The sequence below is a fragment of the Coccinella septempunctata genome, chromosome 8 (assembly GCF_907165205.1).
Source record: "Coccinella septempunctata chromosome 8, icCocSept1.1, whole genome shotgun sequence".
Lineage (NCBI taxonomy): Eukaryota > Metazoa > Arthropoda > Insecta > Coleoptera > Coccinellidae > Coccinella > Coccinella septempunctata.
In genome coordinates, this window is record NC_058196.1 from 19085934 (window position 1) to 19111234 (window position 25301).

A 25301-nucleotide genomic window follows, 5' to 3' on the forward strand; every position below is an offset into this window, starting at 1 on the left:
ATGTTTCAATCGGGATAGTTGCAGAGGCAATAAAAAGAAAAATGTTAAAGATTTTCGAAGATCAATGATTCAGAATTTCGAGAACGCTGTGACATCTTTCGTTTTGCAGCACAGAGCACAAACCGCGGTGAAGGGTTTCATTTTATTTGCGAGCCCGGGTGTACTCTGTTGCCTTAATTTTGACATCGAACTATCACTGCACTACACTACATAGATAACCTGCTGCACTACATGCCGACCTGCAAAACGAACGAGGTCTCTAAGCATTATTTGTATTATGTGTCTCTAAGCGAATGGAACCTGTAGGTCGATGGCTTCATGCCAGTATCTCTTCAGACACTCTCAGGTCGGGAAAGAGGAATAGAATAGTTCTAGAAATATGTTTGGGAATAATAAATTGAGATATTATTGGTAGCAGTTTTTTGAACTTATATTAAATCAATGTGTTTGTGTGATTATAAAATGAAACTTTTCAGGCCTTAGCCGTCGCGTAACCCCCTCCATCACGCTGCCTGTCACCCTGGAGGACCCCGCCACAACCTGGAAGGGACCGCCGCCCGGCTCGGAGCCCCAGAACTTCGCTCCAAACCAGAACAATTCCTTTTCCGGGCCGCCGGCGGGTTACCAAGGTCCATCCCCATTCCAGGGACCACCAGCGGGGGCAGGCTCACCAGCGGGGGCTCCTCCATACCAGGGCGGACCACCTCCAGGCTCGACCACACCACAGTACAATGCGTCACCCGCACCCTCGGGCTCGTCAACGCCAGGCCCCGGGCCTCCGCAGAGTGTCGGTAGTGCCGGTTTTCCCCCACCCCCGAACAGCTCGGGACCACCTTATAACGGACCGGGCCATGGACCCTTCGGCTCACCATCGGGTGGTGGACCCCCTTTCGGTAGACCTAGTTCGTCGGGGCCTCCGTTCGTGGGCCCCGGCGGTAACCCGCATTTCTCATCTCCTGGACAGTTCGGACCGGGGTTCGGTATGCCGCCAGGATCGCCTTTCGGGCCGGGACCGGGGCATCCCATGTCGGGACCTATGGAACCCAGCCATGGGATCATGGCTAGACAGATGGGTGGACCCGTACCTCTGGATCAAGGGTAAGTCGGAATTTCATCATAATCTTCATATCTTTCAGTTGTGTATCCAGTGTGTCACCTTTAATATGTCAAACTCATGCCAAACCAGAAAAAAAATGCAAAAAGAGGTAAGCTATGGTTCGTAGGGGGACATTTTATACGGTTGGTTTCAATCCATTTGTATCAGCCCTGTGAGCGTGATAACAGCAACCCCTAAAATCTCACAGCGTTTTCTATAAGTGCCTATTGTGATGCCACTACTCACTACATTCCAAACGATCTAAAGCTACTTAGTTCTGCCAATGGAATTCGCTGCAATAAAAAATTTCAATAGTGAAACTGGTGCATATTATGAAAACAGAGCAATATCTTCAAGGTATCCTAATCATATTTGACCAGCTTGAACCCGCGGCTTCGCTCGCGAATATTTCATAGTAAACCGCTAGTTAAGATAAACTCAATAAGAATAATTCAAATGAGCAGAAAGTTAACAAACCTCACTATGAAAAATGAAATCGAAGAGAAATAATTATCAACATCAAAAAATTGAAAAGCATGTATCGAAAACCTTCACCATGGAGAGAACTAAAAACAAACTCCAATTACCGAAAGATTCTCTCAACCTTCTCAAAAAAAATTCTATAACCTTGCCTCAAAGTAGCCGCTCGAGTAGCCGTCACGTTTCTTGCCTAAATTCGTATTTCTTCAAACTGTCACATCCCGCGAAACGTCCGTTAGAATACTGTGATGCAAAGGCATTTTTCATCAGAAATAGATGCCGCTGATAAGGGTCACATTCATATCTCCTCTACTGGGCTTCAAATTGTTTTCCCATTCATTAAAAAAGTTGTAGAGCATAATATTTTCTACAAATTTTGTCCGAATCAATTTTTCTACGTTCAAACGTTTTTGGCGATGAATGTACATGAGGCTGGGTTTCTACTTTGACCTTGGCCTTTCGCATGTGTGGCTAAGCTCCTCTCCCTTATCGCCCTCTAACTCGAAAACGGTCAAGAGCATATAAAAATGGTTCAGACAAAAGTTGTATGGAATTTTCTTATAAACAACTTTCATGATGAACACAGAAACGATTAGAGCTACGGGAAGGGAGGTCGAGAGAGAGATAATCTAAAAAAAATGCCTTTTAACATCTTCAAACTGTCAGATTAAGAAAACCCCCCTGATTAGTATCAGATTAATGTGTAAACACGTCTGCAACACCGAGATTAACCAACTGTATGAAAATCTGATACGCTCGAGTATGTACAAGTAACGATTAATTTTTGCATTTTCAAGATATCACTGTGACCCAATTGTCAGTCTCTTGAAAAGTAGCATCCAAGGTAGCATCCTTTGGATCCAATCATCATATCCTCTAAAAATCCTACACTTTCGAAAAATTTTTTTTACCATTTTCGACTCTTCCGTACGGCCAGCCCCACCACGCAAACTGTCAGAAACGTAGGTCATATACAGTATCTTAATCTGACACGCTCGAGTATGTACACCTGACGATTTTTTTTATATCTTTGAAAACCTGCAGACGCCTTTCCCACCTCTGAAAGTGCATACATCATAAAACCGTTTTTTCTTTCTACCATCTTATCTTGGGAATTCACTAGGTCTCCACGACGCTCGAGTAAATCCCGATTTAGCATCGTCGGTTCCCCAACAATGTATAATAATAATAAGGATATTCCGTGATCCAGTGCAACACTAGTTTTTCCAATAGAAAATGCTATTAAATGTTAGGGGGGCTTGAGTGACACCTTGCGCGATACCTTGTTTCAAAGGTAATGCGACTGCCTTTTCAAAAATTCCATACACTTGCAGCTTTTTGTTAATACCGAAAAATAAATCAAAGTTAAGAATAGATACAATAGTAAAGATACAATAGTAAGAGTTGCAATTAAACATGAAAATAATGAAAAATTTTATAAAAGATTTTCCATTCCTTGAAGAATATTCAACTGATTCAAATCTGCCCGAAGAAGTAATAGATTCGTTTGTGTATAGAACATAGCCCCGAGATGTAGAAAAATTGAAAGCATGACAAGAAATTTACGAATAACCCAAAACATAAGTGCGGAATTTGAAAGATTTTATTTTGTCTATAAAATAATAGACAACAGTTTTTATAGTACAAAATTTTTCATTATTTTTATGTTTCGTTCAACTCTTGCTATCATAATCATTCTTCCTTTTTTTTTTCATTTTTCGGAAGTACTAACAAAAAAAGGTCAACTGTATGACATTTTTGGAAAGGCAATCGAGTTACCTTCAATACAAGGTGTCACTCATCCCCCCTTCCCATTTCAGATTTAGGAATTTCCGAGGTGATTTCTGTCATCGCACTCACAGGGTTGATACCTCGGTTGATACAAATTGATTGGAATCAACCTTTTCAAATTGACGCACTGTATAGTCAGTATAGCGTATATAGTGTAGTATAAGCGAATATAGGGTACCAATAGAGCTGAAAAAGTGTTACGATCACTTAGAAATGGTGCTCCTGCGTCTTGATGGCCCAGCGTCGATTTGTCATATAAAAGTGCAAATCACAATCGCGATGTACATGAAGTACTTGAAATGAATAGTGATCACTTCATTCATTCAGACCCTCAATAATCAATTAACTGATAACCAAAATGCTGAACTTTGAGAAAGTTAAATTTATATTGAGAATTTAGATCTTATTCTTCATTAGTCAACTGTCAACCGGCAGCAAGTGTCAATCACTTGTCCGTGGACGGTAGACTACCTTCCACTGAGAAGTGAGGGCGCGAAATTTAAGTTTCGGTTTCCCAGGCAACTTTTCCGAATATTTTTCGTTTTAGAACCTTCTGCATAGTATGAGGAAGGTTTGAAGGAAAAATTTTATAAACTTGTTCAGGTTACCGAGTGGTTACCCTGTCGGTTTCAGCATTTTTCGACATAATAATGAATTCCGAAGATATGAATTTCGAAAAAAAAATACACCTTGTTGTGGAGCATCTCATGAAATTTATTTTAGTTAAGAATTTTGAGGAATTATAAATAGAACATATACCCTTTGAAAAACCCGTTCATTTATTTACATCAGGGAAGAATTATGAATACTTGCTAGTTTCCGAAAAATGAGCTGTTATTATTATAAGGAAAAAGAGATAACTAGAAACATAAGGAATAATTAATGGAGTTTGTAGAGCCCTTGTTGGCGCTCCCTATGGATCAATAATATACAGGGTGCACCATTTGAAAGAAGGAAGATTCAGCAACACGACAACCTGATTTTCATATACCCTGATCGATTTAAGATATTTGTAGATTGTAAGCTATGTATGTACAAAATATGACTGAAAATCAATTTCACTAGTCTTAGCACAGCTTCCTAATTGAAAATGTCCTCAGTTACCGAATTGAAAAGAACTGTGATGCTGAAGAACTGGAAAACTGAGAAGAGAAATGTATTTCCAATGCTAACACCACCAATTTTTATTTCTGGTTCCTTTAGTATAGAGTATAGAATGTCTGCTCAATTTCATTTCTGTCAATTTTCTGGTTTATACGAAAAAATAAAAGATTGCTTTTCTGGTTCCATATTTAGGGGGCTTTATCTAAGCAGGGCAGCTCAAAAAAAAATGAAATCCTCACGCTAGTTTTTGAGAAGGAAGCACAGTATCACACCTTAAAGTTTTTCGCAACATGCATTCACACCCTGTTTATTTTATCGAGCTCGAACAGGTAATATTGAACACCGTGCCACTAAAATTAAAATGAAAAGTTTGATGGTAATATGTCGAAAATAATATACCGATGTTCTTCTTGTATAAACGCCGGATGACTGGATTTTGTTACTTATTCTTTGAAGAAAATTGAAAAGTTAGCCATCAAGATAATAGTATTTTTCAAGTACTGTGGAAAGAGACATGTAATACCACTAGAGTTGAAATTTTGCCGGCAAAATTTTTCGATTTTAACATAAAAGTTTGTTGCTCGGCAATTTCGCGAATGACATTTGTTTGAAAATCAAGAGCCGTTAGGCAAGTGATTTTGAAAAAAAGTCATGAGCAGAAAATCAACAAACATCAGCATTACAAGAGAGAAATTTGACCTGTTTAAATTTCCTCTCGAGTGGAATTCGACCTTACCATTTCACGAAAAAATAGGTTATATTTGAAAAACATGCATTTCCGAAGCCATCTTGAATTTGAAAAAGGTCAAAATATTATCGCATGACCTTTTCAATTTCTCACTAAAAATGGAATACGTGTAATTGTCACAGAAAAGCCATTTTAGAAAAATTTTTTGCGCATTATTTATATTCATACATTTGAATTGAGAATTGATTGAGCCTTCAAAAAATATGAGCAAAAATGTTCTGAATATGTACATACAGATGGTACAAGAAAAATTTTGCTCCTTTCGGGAGAACCAGATGTTGAATGAAAAATTAATATTGAATTGATGTGGCCAATACTTGATGAAAATCCATATTTGAAATGAAGAAAAATTATAAGATTTTAACAAAATGGGTTTTGAACCACGACACGTGTTTCGCTATCACAATAGCATCTTCAGGTGGGTATATTACCTTCACCTTCACCTTACCTTCACGCACCTGAAGGTTTATGCTTGACTTAGCACCTGCGCCCTTTACTCGCTTTGTAATGATCGTTTGAATACGAGTTTGGATATACAGGGTGATTCAGAACTCGATGCGAAAAATTGAGGAACGTATACAGGCTGCTATTCTTGATAAAGAAACGTAAAATAAAATTTTTTGAAAATGCCTTGTTTCCGAGATATGTGTTCAAAATTTCAGAATGTCATCAATTTTAAACTTCAATAGCTGGTCAAAATTTAGTAAAAATTGAATTAAATGTTGAAAAATGCCACCATTAGCATCGATACATGTTTGCCAACGCAGAATAAGAATACACTAATTGCATGTTTTGCCTATTCTGAGTGGATTCGACTGCATTAATAATTCGTTCCATTAATTGTTCTTTATTATTTTCCACTGCGTAAACTTGTTTCAAATATCTCCATACAAAAAGATCCAGAGGATTGAAATTAGGTGATCTCGCTGGCAAAAGCACCTGACCACGCCGACCAATCCATCAAGTATAGGAATTTTGGTTTAACCAGGCGATAACATTTCGTCCAACATGCGGTGGTGCTCCATCGTGCCTATACCACATACGATTGTATACCAAATTCACAGGAAAATCTTCTAGCAAATTATCGAGATTGTTTTCCAAAAACTGCAAGTACGCATCGGCATCCAAATGATCAGGTAGTAAAAGACTCCGCCCCATACTGTAATTTATGAAATTTAATTGGTTGCATACAGAAACAAAAACTCGGAAACGGAGCGTCATCGGCCAAAGTGTTTTTTACGTTCAATCAAAAAAATCAGTCTCTATATGTCCCTCAATTTTTCGCCTCGAGTTTAGAATCACCCTGTATACAAGGCATATCCGTAACGAATTTTCAATATTGATTGATAATATTGATTAATTAGGTTTTCAAAATTAAGATTCAGTATATGGTTAAGGCTCGGTTTTGGAATATCTTTCATATTGCCACGTGAAAAAAGTGCTGCATATTTCAAAATACTGGAAATGCCCATTATGAAATAGGAGTAGGCACGTTCTTCACGTACGACGTATTGGACAACCGGAAAATGATGAAATTGCAATTCAGCCAGTGGCGTAGAATTTGGGAAAGATTAAACGGTCACCTGCCTCTATGGCACGCCACTGGCAGTAGCCAGGAACGTTGATTTGACATCATTTTTAGGTCTACAGTTCCTACACTTTCCAACAAATCTTTCAATAATAGGTCGAATAGTTTTGACGTAGTGGCCAAAAATAGTTCAAAAATTTCCAAATAAAATCCCCGGTAACTCTGATAGGAGAAGGTGATTTGAGTTGAATCAATATCGTGTGCTCTAGGATTCCTTGGTTGAAATATATCCTGTATAACGGAAGTTTGATTCCAATTCGGTCGTAATAAATCTACACAGGGAATTTTTTTATTATCGATGTCGATTTAATTCGCGGCAACCTGTAAATACTACGACGCACCGGCAACGGTGCTGGTTACACACGGTGCGGGGGTCTTGCCGGCAACGCTACGCGAGCAAGGACTCGTCGCATCGCATGGCTCAATACGTCTATACTGTTGTCGGTGCGTACGGATCCAGAAGCGTGGCTTATACCGGTATCTGGGTTTTTTTCGGCTTTTTGCCGGCGTTTTATCACCTGTTGCGGGCGCTATAGTCGAAGTGACGCAAATTCACGAGTGGAATTCTTGAAATTGTCCGAACGTTAATGAAGATGAAATTCTTACTCTCTTGCCCGGGAAGGTTTTTTTCGCTAGCATTTCTATGATTTGATATGGATTAATTTCGGATTATATGCCGGCCGAAACAGCAATTTATGGATAGTACTGGGATTTTAACTTCTAGACTATACTGAGTGATTCATTCGGAAATGCGCATACAACTAGGGTAGATAGAGAAAACCTAGGTGCTTCTAAATAGTCCATATTTTATAGATCTATCATTCTTTATTACCAAGATACAGAGAGATTTATCGATTTTCCTAATTTTTTCTATTAATCATGACTTATGAACCACCCTACACGTTTTTGTAATATTTTATTCTTCTGCCGATTAACATAATGAAAATTCTCATCATGTAATAATTTGTCCCAATAACGTGCATGTCCTCTCGTTTTTCGATGAAATTGGGATTCAGTATTCAGGGAAATAAGGGAGAGTTGATGATTTCATAGAATCAATATGGAAAAGTATCATTTGGAGAGATAATTCATTTGTTTCCTAATTTTCTGCCACCTCATTATAGTAACATCTAGATTTGACAGTTAAAAATCTATATGCGAAAAACCAAATATGTACAGGGTGGGCAAAATTGGTGATACCTGAACTACAACTTTTCAACCCAACGAGATAGAGGAAAATGAATGTATCATTCATGTCGTCTTTTTTTGAGAAACTAATAATGCCATCAACTGCATTCCTCTATCTTCTCTTGTTTTCGAGTTATAAGCCAAAATATAATTTTTTGCGATTTCAACTTTGGTCATTATCTCCGTTTCTGTTTGTGCTAGGATGTTGAAATGAAAACATTACACAGACACTTTTTTATAGCAATCCAGTGGCATACTATGCTTTTCTCCTACAGGTTTATCTGCTGAGCTATAACATAAAGTTGTGCTTTTTTTTATGAAAACAGTAGCTTAAAATTACTTAAAAGAATCGCCATTTTTTTACCGTTTCAGAAATATATCATACATCGCCCTCAGTCTTTCTAAGTTATTTTAATCTACTGTTTTCATAAGAAAAAATACATCTTTATGTTATAGCTCAGCAAATTTACCTGTTGGAAAAAACCATAGTACGCCACTGGAATGCTATCAAAAAAGTGTCTGTATAATGTTTTCATTTTAACATCCTAGCTCAAACAGAAACGGAGATAATGACGAAAGTTGAAATTTTAATTTTCACCTATAACTCAAAAACAAAAGAAGATACAGTAATGCAGTTGATGGCAGCATTAGTTTCTCGAAAAAACACAACTGTAATGTTCCATGCATTTTCCTCTATCTCGTTGGGTTGAAAAAGTTGTATCGATTAAAATTTATTCTGGGAGGATTCTGCATTTCTTGATAAACTTTTTAGGGTTTTCACTCCCAATCAATCAAATCAATTAATTGATTTTGTTTCAGAGATTGGGAGTGAAAACCCTAAAAAGTTTATTAAGAAATGAAAAAGTTGTAGTTCAGGTATCACCAATTTTGCTCACCCTGTACATTCAGTCTTACTCATTATTTTTCCGGTCTTTTAAATTTTTCGATTAAAGTATTGATATAGAGGGTTGTTTCGACGCGAAACCTATTCATTAATTTTTTTGGGCTGAACCTGGAAAAAAAAATTTATTAGCAAAAAAATGTGTTCAAAATTATATCCCTGCTTTATGAAGACAGAGTTCCGGAGATTCTGTCCTCCTCCCTCTTGTAGTTTCTTTATAAACCGTCCCTCTCTAGACTCTAGGGGGAAAAATGCGTTTATAATATACAGGGTGGCAATTTAAAAACTTGCCCGGTCAATTTTTATTCGGAGGGGTTCTTATTTTTAGCAGAATTGTAAGCCGAAATCTCTTCAACCCTAGCTGTAGGGGCTATCACCCCTAAATTCTTAATAGGGAATAGGGGGTGAGATTTACTTCAATTGAAAGATCACTTGTACCTCTACATGAATACTATGGATTCCTTGAGGCATGAGGTGATAATTTGAGAACTTGCCATTATGTCTCGACAAGGATGTTTTCAAAGAAACTCATCAATTTTCATGGAAGGGGACATATTTTGAGCAATATTGTAAGCCGAAATCTCCTCAAACCTAGGTGTAGGGGCTATCACCCCTAAATTCTGCATAGGCGAGCTAAACCCTCGGCTAAACCTTAATTGGAGGACGATATGTCCTTCTACATAATACTATTGTCTTCCAATTGAGGTATAGCTCACCCTCTATTCCCTATTGAGAATTTAGGGGTGACAACCCCTACACCTAAATATGAGAAGATTTTGGCTTACAATTCTGCCAAAAACATGACCTGTTCCTGCATTTTCTCTGCAATCATCCTTGTCGTTACATAATTGGACTGGCAAGTTTTCAAATTGTCACCCTGTATATGATTGCTTGAAAACCGATACAAATACAGTTATAAATAATCGAAAAAATGGGGAAAATTAAGTAATTACCCAGTATCTGGGTAATAAACATAGAGACCTATAATATAGAAGATATTTAGGGGCAACTCGGTGTCCTTCATCTACCCTGACCGTATGTGTATTTCCCAATAAATCACCCTGTAGAAATGAAATTCACCCTCTCCCCTCCGCTTTCACTCTATCTCATTATCTTAGATAGCATTGAACTGTAAAAGATGTACTGTAAGAGGTCTTTTAGAGTTCAATGTTAGATAGTTGAGGTCAGCCTCCCCCCTTACCCAAAACTTGTCGCCACCCTAATCCCTGGATGCGCCTCCGATGGACAAATTATTATTGAATATATTATGAAAATGAATCTGATCGATGCTATGACGGAATATACAGGGTGTTACTATTTAAAGGTGAGGCTTTTTTTAACAGAAGGTAGAACTGGTCAGAATGGTGTGTTTCACCAAAATTCACCTATACAAAACTTTCAAAATGACAACGTTAGAAAAAAATTGAAAATGAATACTGAAATAGATCCTAATACGACCCTAGATCATTATTTATCATATGAATTATACAAAAGCAATGAGAAAAACTTACCTCGTGATTACTGACTCATATGGTTTCGTTTAGGATATTGGCTAGTTCGATTTTACGTGGAAAACTTAAACGATTTTATTAAATGGCTCATTTCGATACAACTGACAAAAAAATACTTAGAAGCAAGTGAAAAAAAAAATAGAATTTTAGTTCAAAATCCCAACAATATAATTCGTCTGAATTATTCTCAAATTTGTTCACAATGATCCTCTCAATCTTCTTGTTTGAACTTTCCAACAATCGTCGTGAAAATAGAGTGAAATAGTGTTAAATAATGGTACTTTCAAAAAACTGTCTCAATTTTCTACGAAATTCTGAGGGTTGTAGCTCAGCCATCTCTAATATGTTATATAGACTGTTTTTGGTGAAATGACCTATTTTGAAGACTTCTTCTTTCTGTCAACAAGAAAGCCTCATCTTTGAATACATCCTGTATGGATGTTTATGGAGATGGAAGGTATAGTGACGGCATACAAGAATTGAACTAAAGTATAGTGAATATCAATAAAAGAGCTAGAGCCAAACTATCATACTTGCGAATTTATCAATATAACCGTTTTTCATTATAGAGCCGAATCTAACCTCGAACACTAATATTTTTGATACATCGAAGGTGTATCTCTACTCATCTTTTTCTTTACTCTTACATTGATAACAAACTTTCTAAATGAAAAATGAATATTTCTGAAATGGTGAATCTCCATATTTTTGTGTTTTGTGATTGGCTCCATTGTCGTACGAAGAACTATGATGAAATATCTGGAGTTGATAAGATATAAATAGATTGTACTTTATAATGATCGACCAGTTATGAATGAATCGAATATTCAGCACGTAAAAATATTCTGAATGGTCGGTCATCTTTGACTTAACTTTTCAAACCTTCCATGTACAAATCGTTATATAATCATTCTTTTTTGTCTGCTGCTTCAATCCCACGGAATTTATTAGTTATTGCAAGGTCTCTTATTTCTGAATTATATCAGAGTTGGAATAATTCAAATCAGTTCTCATTCATTCCCGTCGATATAAACGAATTCATTTGCTCATTATCTATTAAGGATTATTTAAATTATTGAATTTTTTTTGTGCTACTTTTCAAGTTAATCAACATTTGTCATCAAGCCAATAGGGGGATTTTAGAATCATCTTCCAAGATTTTAATGTTGGGAATTGAAGGATGAACTCAAAAATTTGTAATTTAATTTGTAATTTATATCAAAAATTAATATGAATCAATAGCATATGAGTTCATAGCATACATATTTCGGTTCTCTACATATTAGTTGCAGATTTTTCAGAATGCAGAATGGATAGTTTTCTTTATGGCACAATATACAAATTGATTAATGATTGAATAAATGACTCACAGCAGGTTTCACAAAACTTTGATTAATCATCGATTTGACAGTCACTCGATTCCCAAAACGAAATCAATAAAACTTCTCTACTCCTGAATATAGTGAAGAAATAAAAATTATTTTGAAGCTAATGATTCAAGAATAACGGAAAAAATATAATCTGACAGTTTTAGCAAGCCGAAACAATAAAAATTGGCCGTGAAGGTCACAAAAATCAGTTTTTTTGAATTATCCCCTCCCCTGGGCTTCAAATCTTTTTCACATTCATTATAAAAGTTGTAGAGCATAACATTTTGTACAATCTTTGTTCTAAGCAATTTTTTCTACGTTCAAACGTTTTTGAGATATATGGCGATCAATGCGAGGTGTTTAGCGGTACATGCTGAAGCGAAATTCACTCGTTGGACAATGGTACATTCTAAGGTTCAGTCAGAGACTAATTTCAAAATTGCCATCATAGAAATACCTCGTCATTTTGACAATTGGCTGAATGTAGATTAGACTGGGATTCTACAGTGACTTTGCCCTTTCGCATGTATGGCTAAGCTCCTCGCCCTTTTCGCCCTCTAACTCGAGAACTATTAAGAGTATGTAAAATTGCTTCAGACAAAAGTTGTGTAGAATTTTATTATCGCACTGACGTATGCATATATATTAGAGATCAGGAATGGAAGAGCTAGCCAACAATAGAAAAATATATAGGCTGTTCCATTTATAACAATTAAGTTCCATATGTTGTCCACCCTGTATATATTTCCTTTTGTGAAATCATTTTGAAAACAATTAGTTGATTTGGTATAACTTTTGTGGAAAACATTTTTCTGTTTCTTTATTTATATCAAAAATTAAAGGAGGAGTCAAATTATAGTGAAAACCCCGGTACAGTTAAAGTTCAAGCTTAGTTAAGTTTGAACCTTGCTGAACTTTGACAATTTCGTACAATTTTGACAATTTTTAACCCGGCTCGAATTTGTACAATACAACCGGACCCTAGTATCACTGATTATACCCGCAAAACTAATAATCCTGTGGACTATAATTCTTGTTCTTTCACTATACTTGTATAAATTAGATTTTTTTTCTTTTAAATTCGACGTCTGATTTTGCTGATGGAATTTTTCATACCGGTACCATTCGTTATGAAGAATTTTTAATGCAATTGCCTCTCCAAAACGTCACACGTATTTTAGGATCATAAAACAATTTCATTATAATATGTTTAATTGTCAGTACCTAATCATAAATTTTAGATAGCGGTTCCATGATTAAATTTTTGTAATTATGATCTGATTATTTAGAAAATTAGTGAAGGGGATTTACTGTCGATGCCGACAGAGGTCATTCGTTTCTGGCCTAGAATCGTGAACTCATTATGGCGCACAATTTTTTTTATTACTATCTGTTTATTGATACTTTGTATGGGTAGAGTTCTTGGGCTAGAGGAGGTTATGAGAATTGATAAAATGTTCAGAATTTCGATTTGAAATATCTCTCAAAGTAAATAATAGATAATGCAGTCCGATATACGGCCGTTTTCAATAAACCTATCCATCCACCGTTTCAGTTACTGAAGATAGAAAATGCATGTGATTTCGTTTCTATGATCTATCTGTAGATATATTTCAGAATGGTTACTAATCGTCAGTAAGTGAAACGACCCGTATATAGGGGGAATTGTCCAAGACAGAATAGTGAAAAAAAAACGATCATTGTACATAATCGAGCATGACAGATTAAGATATATGTGGTTAATTACATATTGAAAAGTATATATTCTCTTAATCTGACAATTTAAGTGTGTCGACAATGTGTGGGATGGCGCAAAACTTGCAAAAAAAAAACGTCACGTGTACATTCTCGAGCGCGGTGGCCTTTTTTCTTATTTTGAAGCTAATGGTTCAAGAATAACGGAAACAATATAATCTGACAGTTTCAGCAAGCCGAAACAATAAAAATTGGCCCTAAAGGTCACAAAAATCAGTTTTTTTGAATTATCCCCTCTCCTGGGCTTTAAATTGTTTTCGCATTCTTTATAAAAGTTGCAGAGCATAACATTTTCTATAAATTTTAACCGAAGCAATTTTTTCTACGTTTGAATATTTTTGAGATATATAGCGATGAATGTACATTAGACTGGCTTTCTACATTGACCTTGGTCTTTCTCATGTGTGGCTAAGCTCCTCGCCCTCACCGCCTTCCAACTCGAAAACGGTTCAGAGTATGTGAAATTGGTTCAGAAAAAAGTTGTACAGAATTTTATTATCTACAACTTTCATAATGAATACAGAAACGATAAGAGGTACAGGAAGAGAGATATTTAAAAAATGCCTTGTTAACATCTTCAAACTCAGATTAAGATCTGCCTCTGATTAGTATCAGATTAATAGGTCAACACGTCTGCAACATCGAGATTAACCATCTGTATGACAATCTGACACGCTCGAGAATGTACAAGTGACTATTTTTTTTTGCATTTCCAAAAGGACCCCTGTGACCTTGCGTCAAGTCCGAGTTGTCCGTATCTTGAGAAGTAGCTTCCTTTGGGTCCAATGAACATATCCTCTAGAAATCTGACACGCTCGAAAAAAAAAACAACTTTTCAGTACGGCCAGCCCCACCAAGCAAACTGTCAGATTAATATGAATTTATTATCAGGGACAAGTAGGGCATATATACGCTAGAGTATGTATACCTGACGAATTTTTTTACATCTTTGAAAATCTGCAAACCCTTTTCCCACCGTTGAAAGTGCATACATCATAGAATCTTTTTTTCTTTCTACCATATACAGGGTGATTCATAACTATTGGGACATAGGCTAAGGGCAGATTGTTTGGACCAAAATGTGGCGATTGGACCAAATATACCTCAATAAAATATTGCTGTGGAAAAAGATAGAGGGCGTTAAAGTTGAATTTTTTATAAGGCGACAGAATAATATTTCCTTCGAAGTTCGACAGTCCTTTATTGAAAGAATTAGAAAAGGCATAGAAGTCGGAGGATCCATGTAGAACATTTAAGTTTATTCTTTTTGTGTCGCATTGTTTTTAATTATGCTTTATCGTCGAAATAAATAAATAAAATAAATGAATCGTTACTTCAAATCCCCTTCCGATGCTCTGAACTGTTCAATTGTGTTTTTCTTGAAAACGGATGAAAAAATATACAGCGAAATTATTACCAAAAAACGAAAAAAAAAATTCAACTTTAACGTGCTCTATCTTTCTCCACTGCAATATTTTATTGAGGTATATTTGGTCCTATCGCCATATTTTGGTCCAAACAATCTGCCCTCAGCATGACAATGCAATCGTCCAGTACGAGAACAATTTCAATGAAAGTGATAAATTATCGAATGTTCATAATGACCAACGTTGAAATTTAAATTTTGGCCTATAACTCGAAAACAAAAGAAGATAGAGGAATGCAGTTGGTGGCAATATTAGTTTCTCGAAAAATGACGATGGTAATGTGCTATGTATTTTCCTCTACCTCGTTGGGGTAAAAAAGTTGAGTTCAGGTACATATCATCATCAATTTTGCCCACCCTGTACAAGTGCACAGAATGATTTATTCGAGAGCTCCTCTTCATCTTCACCAATAATAAGGATGTAGGCGTCTTCCACGAAGAGTACCGTGCCGTCTGACTGCACATTTGCTGGTCAGTCGTTTTGTAGAGTAAAAATAATATGAACCCAAGAATGGACCCCTGTGAAACCCGAGGTGAAACCCCATACACTACGTGTTCCCACTCTGAACTCTTTTCTCCAATAATCACTTTCTGGTGTCAACATTAACGTTATTCCTCTGATTCCATGTTCTTTCAATTTCTGCAGTAATATACCATGTTTAATAGAAAACGCATAAGAAGTTCAAAAAATTTATTTTTATGTGTTTTAAGAAAGACAAAACAGTATTGGTCGAAAAATTGTACTTGTAACAATTGAATCATCTTGATGATTAAACAAATAATCGACGTTAACCGGAGAAATATAAAGATCATTATTATTTCCACTCTTGTACCTGTAAGTTAACTTTTATTTAAATTTAGTTACAATTTTGTGCTGAAATATTTTCAGACCCCTGTAAGTTCCAGTTATACCGGAAACAGACTACTACTTTCTCATTTCAAATGGCACACCCAGCATATCTTTGCACCAATTGTATCGTCAGGTAGTTGATTATATGACAATTTCAACAGTATTCAATACCTTGATGAGAGAATGTCAAGCTCGATGTCAAGGGCTTATGAGTTCTTGAGATTCAAGAAATGAATGGTGAAAACGGGAGGTCACACTTTTTCAAATTTTTCAGTATTTTTTCAAAAGCATCCACCATTTTCAAATTTTTCCATTTATTAGTATAATAACACTGTTTGCTGTTTGTACCTAAAATGTACAGATTGTTTCTGAGAAGATCATCAAATTGGACAAATCGAACTAATTAAATCTCACAATTCTCTACAATCTTTATTATTGTTTCATTCGATTCTACGTAAAAAGGGTTGGTAGTCCTCTGGGTAGTCACTTGAATGAACCGTACACCTGAAATGGAAACTTCCATAGTTATCAAAGAAAAACTTGAAATATGGGAGAAGAGCTTTTCGAATTGCTTTATTACTCTGTGACTTCTTTAAAAGAAATTAAAAGTTTATGTCCCGATAAATAATTTGGACATTTCTGATCAGTATCCCAACAAACAATTTGTTAGATACAATTCATGAAATGACATAATTATTTTTCGGAACATAAAGCTACCTTTTTTGTATAACATGAAATCAAAAAGAGATACCAACCGTATTTAAAATAGAGAAGTTTTTTCCAGCCTTGGTACACGAGATAAAAAAAAGTTGAATATAGTGTCAGTACTGGATTCCCAGTGAAAAAGTGCGTTAGAAAGTTTTTATCGTACTCAGCAGTACCTGAGTCATCTCGAAGACGTTGACTTGCTATTGTGCAAGTGCTTATTTCTCATCGGAAGAGTTGAAAAAACAAAAAAGAACTTTTACTGTCGTTGTCCCACGTTTTCTACCACTTCTGGGTCTTTGACTAACATTTCCGTAGCAAAGTACCGTGAGTGTACGTATCACACAGGCTAACATTGAATGTTACTTTCTGTTCGACGAGCCTGAAACTTGACAATGTGAAAATTCCATTTTCCAATACGTGAAACTTTTGATCTTATTGAAAACGGAACAATGAAGAGGAAATAATCAAAATGTACATTTCTGACGGTCATGGACAAGAAATAATAAAAAACTTGCTTCATGATGAACTAGAATAATTTCCTATTATAATCCTATAATTCACTTCCAAGTTCTTCGAATCTCCCAGAACATTATTCTTTAAATCTCTCAAAACATTATTCTTTGAATTACTGTGAACATACAGGGTGAGCAAGTCATCACTTGACGAATTTCACATAGTGATTCCAAAGCAATTGATAGTATTAACAAATCTCTATAGATAGTGTATGGTCCAATTAGCTTTCGTTCTGAATGTTTTCAATCAAAACAAGGCATATCTGAAAATCTACAGGTGTCCCAAAACTAGTGAATCAAACGTCACACCACGATAGAGTAGACCAAATACTATTGAATGACACCAATATTAGTGCAGCAAAAATGTACCGTTTCAAAAATAATCTGAATTTTGTGAAAATACCTAAAGTTGCCGATTTTCAAACTATTTTTTTCAATCACAGGGCCAGTTTGTAAAAGAGGATAGCGATTTTAAATCATATTAATCCTAGATTATTGTTTTATCACACCTAATTAAAATTATTTCAAGTAGTTAATCGAAAACCCAAGTAAATGTGAATTAAAACGATTGTTTTTTCTACATAATTTTTATTTCTCAGAATAAATCCCTCTATAGGGATGATAATATGGGCGAAAAACGCTGTCCTTAATCAAAACTTGGTCATTAGAAAAATAGACCGAAAATCGGCAATTTCAGGTTAGGTTTTTTTGGAAATGGTACATATTCGCTCAACTAATGTTGGTGTCATTCGATAGTATTTGATCTACTCTATCGTGGTGTAACGTTTGATTCACTAGTTTTGGACACCCTGTATAATCCTTCACGGAAAATTTTCCGATAATGAACAATTAATTTCGATTAAGATGATAGATTTTAATTTACGCTATGTTTTTTGTGGAAAAAATGTGAAATCCCAAAGCGTTTTCTATTGGTTAAACTAGTGCTGCACTCGATAATAGATAATCAAATATGAATTAGAGCATATTGAATTTTCTATTACAGCGAATTACATTATTGAAAGAGCTATCTTCAGATCTTTTTCAATGATTGTATTCTGTATTGACATCAAATTATGCACTGGCACTGCACTAGTTTTACCAATAGAAATCTTTATTACTCGACAGGAACTTTTTTGTTGCAAATTGCCTGTGAAATAACTGCGAAAATTGGTCAGAGATAATTTTCACACCCTATACAGGGTGAGTCTTTGACTTGTACAAATATTTTAACAGTAGATTTCTGAGATCAGAAACGAAACTTTTTTCCTTTACCATATTCTTCCGAATCATTTCGGTTTAAAGATACAGGCTGTTGAAATATCATAAAAAAATGTTATTCTTAGTTCTATTTAACAAACGGTTTTATCGAATGAGATGAATTTCGGAATATAGTTTTTCATTTATTTGATTAATCTTTTTCGAACACAAGATATCACCCACGTCTTCCAGTTTTCTCGTTACGACCATTACATACCATAAACATACCAAAAATTCGAAGAAAGCAACTCTTGAAACTAAGTTGGACGCTGATGAATATTTGAACGTTTTGTAAAATAAAAGTATTTTTAATATTTTCTTGTATAATGCGCATTTTTCGAGTGAATTGATCTAAAATCAAAAATATCTTTGAAATTCAAAAAATTTGATATTTTTGTGTGGCGTCATCAATTTAGCTTGTTAGTCTGCAAGGAATTTTGTTTTTCCAGGGGTGGCAAGGCTCATTATGAAAACTTAAAATGGGTACATTTTTTTATCAGAACCGAATAGGAAAAAATGCTATAGGAAAAAATGCTATAGGAAAAAATGCTATAGGAAAAAAGTATGTTTCGTTCGACCTCAAGAATTTTATATCTAATACTCATTTTCAGACCTATATTCGTTTTTTTTTCAATACCAGTATAATAGGTGTGAAATGTTCCTTCTCTAGCTCTGTAAATGAAAATTTTCCGGAATAAATTTCTCTAGCCATAATTCATTTGCTTTCATAAATGAAAGAATCTGCAAATAAACATCTCACCGAATATGGTTCTTTAGGACTTTTGGACTATAATAATAATAAAATGATTCTCAAAGCCTTATCCATTCTTTGCGAGCATCTTCCTGAATTAGAGCACATCAATTTCTCTGGAATAACTCCTTGGGAAAAGCCTGGATTATAAAAAAAGAATAAAAGTTTCTATTTAACCTTGGAGTTAGATTCCAAGTTCAAGTTGATTTTTTTTTTTTTTTTTTTGAAAAGGAGATGTACTGCTGAATATACCGCAGAATCTTGTTCTTCGTTAAAAACAGGGACCATTTTGTCTTTTTCGTTTTGCCATGAAAAATCCTTCGGGAGATATGAATTAGTGTTCCATGCTCGGAATGGTTGTGATGAAAATCTTCTACACGCAAACTACTGAGCGTAGTGGGTATTCATGGGGAGACGAAAATTCAAAGATGCGAACATAAATTAACAGCACACTGAGTAAATATTCAACATGATGAGCATTGCACAGTTCTATCCTTTTTTGATAGCTTCGGACGATTGATGAAAGCACTTGATGTACGGTATGCACCTGCATCACCTTCTATCATATTATCCTCCAGTTGTAGATGCCTCTGCATAACGATATTTCGTAAATATCCCCACGGAAAGAAATCAAGGCTTGTTAGATCTGGTGAACACAAGTCACAAAATAATCAAGTATGTAGCTGAAAATGGTTTTTTCCTTTACTTCAAGTTTTTTTTCTAACTGGAAGTTTCCATCGCTTGCTCTGATAAGATACGAAATAACAAATCCTTCAATAGACAAACGGTTATTGATACCCGGTAGTCTGAATTCGTCACGTGACAAACTTTAAAATTATATGACATATTGTCTTGGGAGCTCATCATTGTGATGGTCAGTGGTTCCTTTGGTTTTGATTCCAAACGCCGGGCTAAAGTAAATAATTTCACCGAAAAAGTTATTACTGAAAATAATCTCCACGTTTAGCGGTGGCTTCTATATTCGCAGATAGGATCCGGACGTACCGACCGAAGTGTAGACTGTGAGGGGATGGTTATGGCTCGGCGAAGGAGGGGGGAAAGCAAACGGAGCATTCTACCGAGTGAGAAGAATTACATTGTTGTCGTACCTGCCGAATGTTCTGATAACTAGAGAAAAAATTTGTTAATTCATATTTTGTCTTATCTGCTGAAAATGAAAGGATTTGGAACAACTTTCGATTTATACACTTATCATGAAGCTATACACATTTTTTCGATGAAACCATTTACCTGCGAAATAGGTAGGTGGGTAGAGAAAACATTCATATTTTCGGTATCTACTATTTTGTAGAAAAATGCCGGTCCATTTTTATTTCAAACAACGTAAGTCCATATATGTATAATTGAGAAGTTTGTCATGTACCCTGTAGGAGGGTTGGACGGTCCAGTCTATCACTGGACTTTTTTTGTACACTGAAGTTTCGTGATAAATTTCCTGAAATTCACCAAAATTCCACTTAATTCATCACAATTCTATTCAATTCATCGCAGTAATATTCAATGAAAACCTAACCTAAAGTGTTTCGCCCACTGTTACTAGATGTTTGAAGATAAGACGAATAAAAATTTGAATACATCACTTATTGGAAAAAACGCTGTATAAAACTCAACTTCAAGCATAGGACAAAAAAATTAATTTTTCTCTATTTTGTTCAAATAATCTTCACTCAGTTCTGTCAAAACAAACCGTGTAATCATATCAAGTTGCCTTCAACAAATTTCAGAACTTTATGTAGGGGGACTACAGGGATATCGAAAACCTTGAGAGATACAGGGTGGCTTAAATCACAAAAAAGTTTCGTTATTCAATGATGGGTGTGTTGGTGTAGAAAGTTCCATAATATCTCTGATGGTTCTTGAGATATTTCGAAAAAACTGAAAATAAAGATGATCTTTTTTTCTGTGAGTCATAGTCATTTGTTTTTGGAGATAACTACACGAAATTCGGTTTGTAGTCATAATCCTATATAGCGATTATACTGGTTTACCACTTTTTAGTAATTTAAGCCACTCTATATTTTTAACGGTTTTTGGATATTCCTGTAGTCCGTCTCAAAATATGTAGTTCTAAACCTGTATAATTTATCGTACACTGAATCTGTTAGTTCATCGAGCCAAAAATTGAAATATCAGTTGAAAAGTTATTATCGCCAATAGAGTCATTTATTTTCAATAAAATAATTTCAAGAAAAATTATTCAAAAGTGAAAATTTTTTTCAAAACAAAAAAACTGCTGTTCAAATTGCAGTTGAATGAATGATTATGACGACGTCAACTGCATTCCTCTACATTCTTCTGTTTTCGAGTCGATTATGACTTAGAAAACAACACTATTGTTCCAAGTCATAATTAACTATTGTTTAGGAAAAATGTAATGTTATAGCTCTTAGAAAAAAATCAGAATAAGCTACTTAATGGATGACAAAAAAGTGTCCGAATAATGGCTTCATATGAAGTTCATAGCAAAAAAATAAGTTGAGATATACCTAATTACCAAAGTTGAAATTCTCTAAATATCAACCTTAGAATATAACTCGGAGGGCATGATATAATTTATAAAAAAACAGGTGATCTTGCTCTCCAAGCAATAGGATTAAGCGTTCCCATCCACTGGTTGCCTATATCTATAAAAATGAAGATCATATCTATAAAAATGAAGATGCGATCATGTACCGTCAGTGTAGCCCTACTCTGTTGATAACCCATTAAATGCAATCCTGGACGACTAACTTTGAACAACACTTTTTTAGTCGACGTGACTTCTAATGATAACAAGTGAGCTCACGTGACATGATAGCCGCCTGTTGCCACCTTAAACCTAGTGTTATTAAATGTTCACCGTGTACTTCTTGACAATAAGCAACATAGATACTTTTTTATCTCACGGTTGGCACTTTCAGACTTTCATTTTCGTACTCGTAATAGAATGCTTTGTTCGAAACCAAAATAATATTCAAGATTTTCCACTACAAAATTGATAGGATAATCAGGATTCATTCCTTACCCCTCCCCCATTTATTGAAAATAGATTTATTTAAAATAACCTTTTTCTGGTTATTATAAGTTAATAATCATTTTCTGAATAATCAAGGTGTACTTAACAGTTTACTAGGATTAATCAAAGGGGTTGATAGAGAACATCAATTAGGGTGCAGTACGTTCTGAATGTCCATAAAACAGGGTGTCTCGCGTTGGATGGCCTATTAGACGTTTTGAGATAATCATTAACAGATTTTTTTGATTAAAATTTGGATGTTAGAAATGTGAGCGGACGATTTTTCGATTGCAATCAATTGTCACTTCTAATTCAGAACAAGAAAATGGACGATTGGTGACATTGGTGTATTGCTCTCTCACCTCATTTCGTTTGATTTGATGATGTTCACATAAACACCCTGTACATTTTAGGTCAAAAAAATCAAACAGTGTTGTACTAATACTACATAATGAAAAAATTGTAAATGGTGAAGATTATTTCTGAAAAAAAAAACTTCCCAGAAAAAATATAATAATAAGAAATAATATAAGAAATGTGAGATCTCCCGTTTTCACAATTTTTTTTTCAACCAATTAAACTAATAAAATGTTTAGTTATGTATTAGCCAAGGTGTGGCATATTGTTAAGAAGGCTGTTTGCGGTATAGGGTTTCAAAGGTCTGAAAATATTTTAGATAATAATTCATTGGGAAGGTTTTCATAATTTTGTGCTGAAAATGTGCATGTTGGGACTTTCGAAAATGAACTTTCGCACTAAAATATTTTCAGACCTTCGAACCTTCCAGTTATACCGGAAACAGTCTACTCACTACTTTCTTATTTCAAACAGCACATCCAGTAGTATATCTTCAAATCTTAAGATAACTGATTTGATGCAAAATTTAATATTGGGTAAAAACTCAACGGTTTAAGAGTTATTAGGATTCTTAAAATCACAACAAATTTTGAACACAAAATTATGATTAGTTCTCCATCTTCATATTAGGTGTTTATGAATGTCATCGCGGTGAATCAGCCTGTATATTGGTTCCATCTTGATCGATTCTATATTTTTGGTTGTAGTGGTTGAAAATAATCAAATCAGGTTGCCATGCAAGCAGCGTTGGGTATGTTCGGCATCCGGCTGGGTGGACGTCTTGATTTATGAATTTGGACAAGAGCGCTGAAGCTCAGGATTTGACTTCAGTGCTTTCTTAACTTAATTCATCAGTTTTTAATTATTTCATGTTATCGTTTTGTCGATAAACTTGAAGAGAATGGTACTATGATTGATCGCTAGACATCTTTGTGGAAGATACTGCAAAACATTGGTTTTGAATTTCACACGATAATCTATGAATATGCCTATTCGATGAAATAACCTACTGTTGTAGTTTAAATACTAGTGAACATATACAAACCTACATTCAAAAGAAAGAACAAAGGTTTCTAGAATGTTGGGATGGAACTAGTTTCTGTCAAGACAAACGGTAAATAAACCATAATCGATGATTATAGGTATACCTACCCAATGTTCACAGGATGTTCCTGAATTGAAGGTACAAACGAATAGGGTAGTAATTTTAAGAAAAAAAAGTCCCATAAACATGGGATCCCAAACGTTTCGTTTCCAAACAAGTTATGAAAACACATTCATTATTAGAAACACCGAGTTTAATTCGAAGTATCAAAACTAATAATGAATTTATTCAGCACACCTTATAAACTGAATTTTTATGGAGCTTTGGATTTTTCTGAGGATTCCGAGAGAATCGTTCAAAATCTTTTTCTCGAAATTGGTAACAGATACGACAAAACTACAAGAGAACACAAAGTTTAATATAACAACCGAGATTCTTTTTTTTACATTTCTTCAAATAAACAGTGGCTAACTAAAAAAAAGTTCTGGAGGCAAACGGGGGATAATGTGTCAGAAAAAATATCACCCTGTAGAATTGCTATCGAAATTGGCATGTCACATGGTGTGAACTATCAATTATAACATTTATGCCAATTATTCAGTTGAACTATTTAGAGGGGAACTATAAATAGGAATATCGAAAACCGTTAGAAATACAGGCTGGCTTAAATTACAAAAAAAGTATTACACCAGTAGGATCGCTATATTGGATAATGACTACAAACCGAACTTCATGTAGCTAACTCCAAAAATAAACGAGTTATAAAAAAAAAACATAATCTTGATTTTCAGTTATTTCGAGATATCTCGGGAAATATCAGAGATATTTTGAAATTGTTTACACCAACCCACTCATCCTTGAATAACGCAACTTTTTTGTATTCTAAGCCACCCAATATCTCTCACGGTTTTCGACATCCCTGTAGTCCCCCTCTAAATAATTCTAATCCTGTATAAGAGGAAAACTAGAAAAAATTTTAACTTTAACCCATCTCGAAAACGAATCGTTTGCGGTCCCATATTTATCCCTCTAATGCCCAAGTTTTTTTTTCCTTTTTTATGATTATTTCCGTATAGTTTCAAATTAGCTTATGTAATCTACATCTTTTTTTCGCAAATAGTTAACTGATTTACATTAACACCTGTTCTCACAAAATGAACCTATACTGAAGGCGGACATGCGCAGAATAATTTTGTATCCACTTATATGCAACCAGTCTCAAGGCGGACTTGGGTATTAGAGGGTTAAAAGACTTTTTTCCTTAAAATTACTCTAGGAATCATGTCCTGTTTTCGTTTGAACCTATAATTTACGAAAACCCTGTATATGTAGATATTTTCCTTAGTGATACAATAATTTCAACATGTCCATCTATTGCATGATTGATTGTAAAGTGACCCTGTTTTATTTTTTGCTGGATATAATGGGTAGAAATTGGACACACACGGCTCAGTTTGAAGAATATTTCTATTCGTAGGTAGAAAAAAAATTCAAAATGAAAAAGTTCGGAGCTAATGTGCATATTCATATTGAAATCTAAAAATATTGTGTTGTTTCACTTGCTTCTATTATCTATTATGTAATAGGGGGTTATGATAACATGCGTTTGAAATATCCTCATCGTCAAGAAGCATGTTATAGTATTTTGAAGGTTGATATTTTGCCTGCATTTTGTGGTTATCTTTTAAATAAGATAATGCTATCAAGTTCACGTTTCGTATTTCGCCACAATCTGCTAGGAATTTTTCCTAGTAGATCTTCTTATCGAAAATAACTCTAGAGGTTAATTTCATTCAGATGTGTACAGGGTGGGCAAACGTTTCCGGCCTCGGTTTTCAAAAAATGGA

The 25301-nt window shown here is 35.0% G+C and overlaps 1 protein-coding gene across 5 annotated transcripts in view; it reads left to right on the plus strand.

Annotated features, from left to right (window-relative positions):
* Window positions 1–25301, plus strand: part of LOC123318542 (LIM domain-binding protein 2) — a 68192-nt gene that overhangs the window by 10724 nt on the left and 32167 nt on the right. For all 5 annotated transcript variants that reach the window (XM_044905193.1, XM_044905195.1, XM_044905194.1 and 2 more), the window contains exon 2: window positions 477–1098. In XM_044905193.1, the coding sequence (XP_044761128.1) occupies window positions 477–1098 (622 nt within the window). The remainder of the gene's footprint in view (window positions 1–476; window positions 1099–25301) is intronic.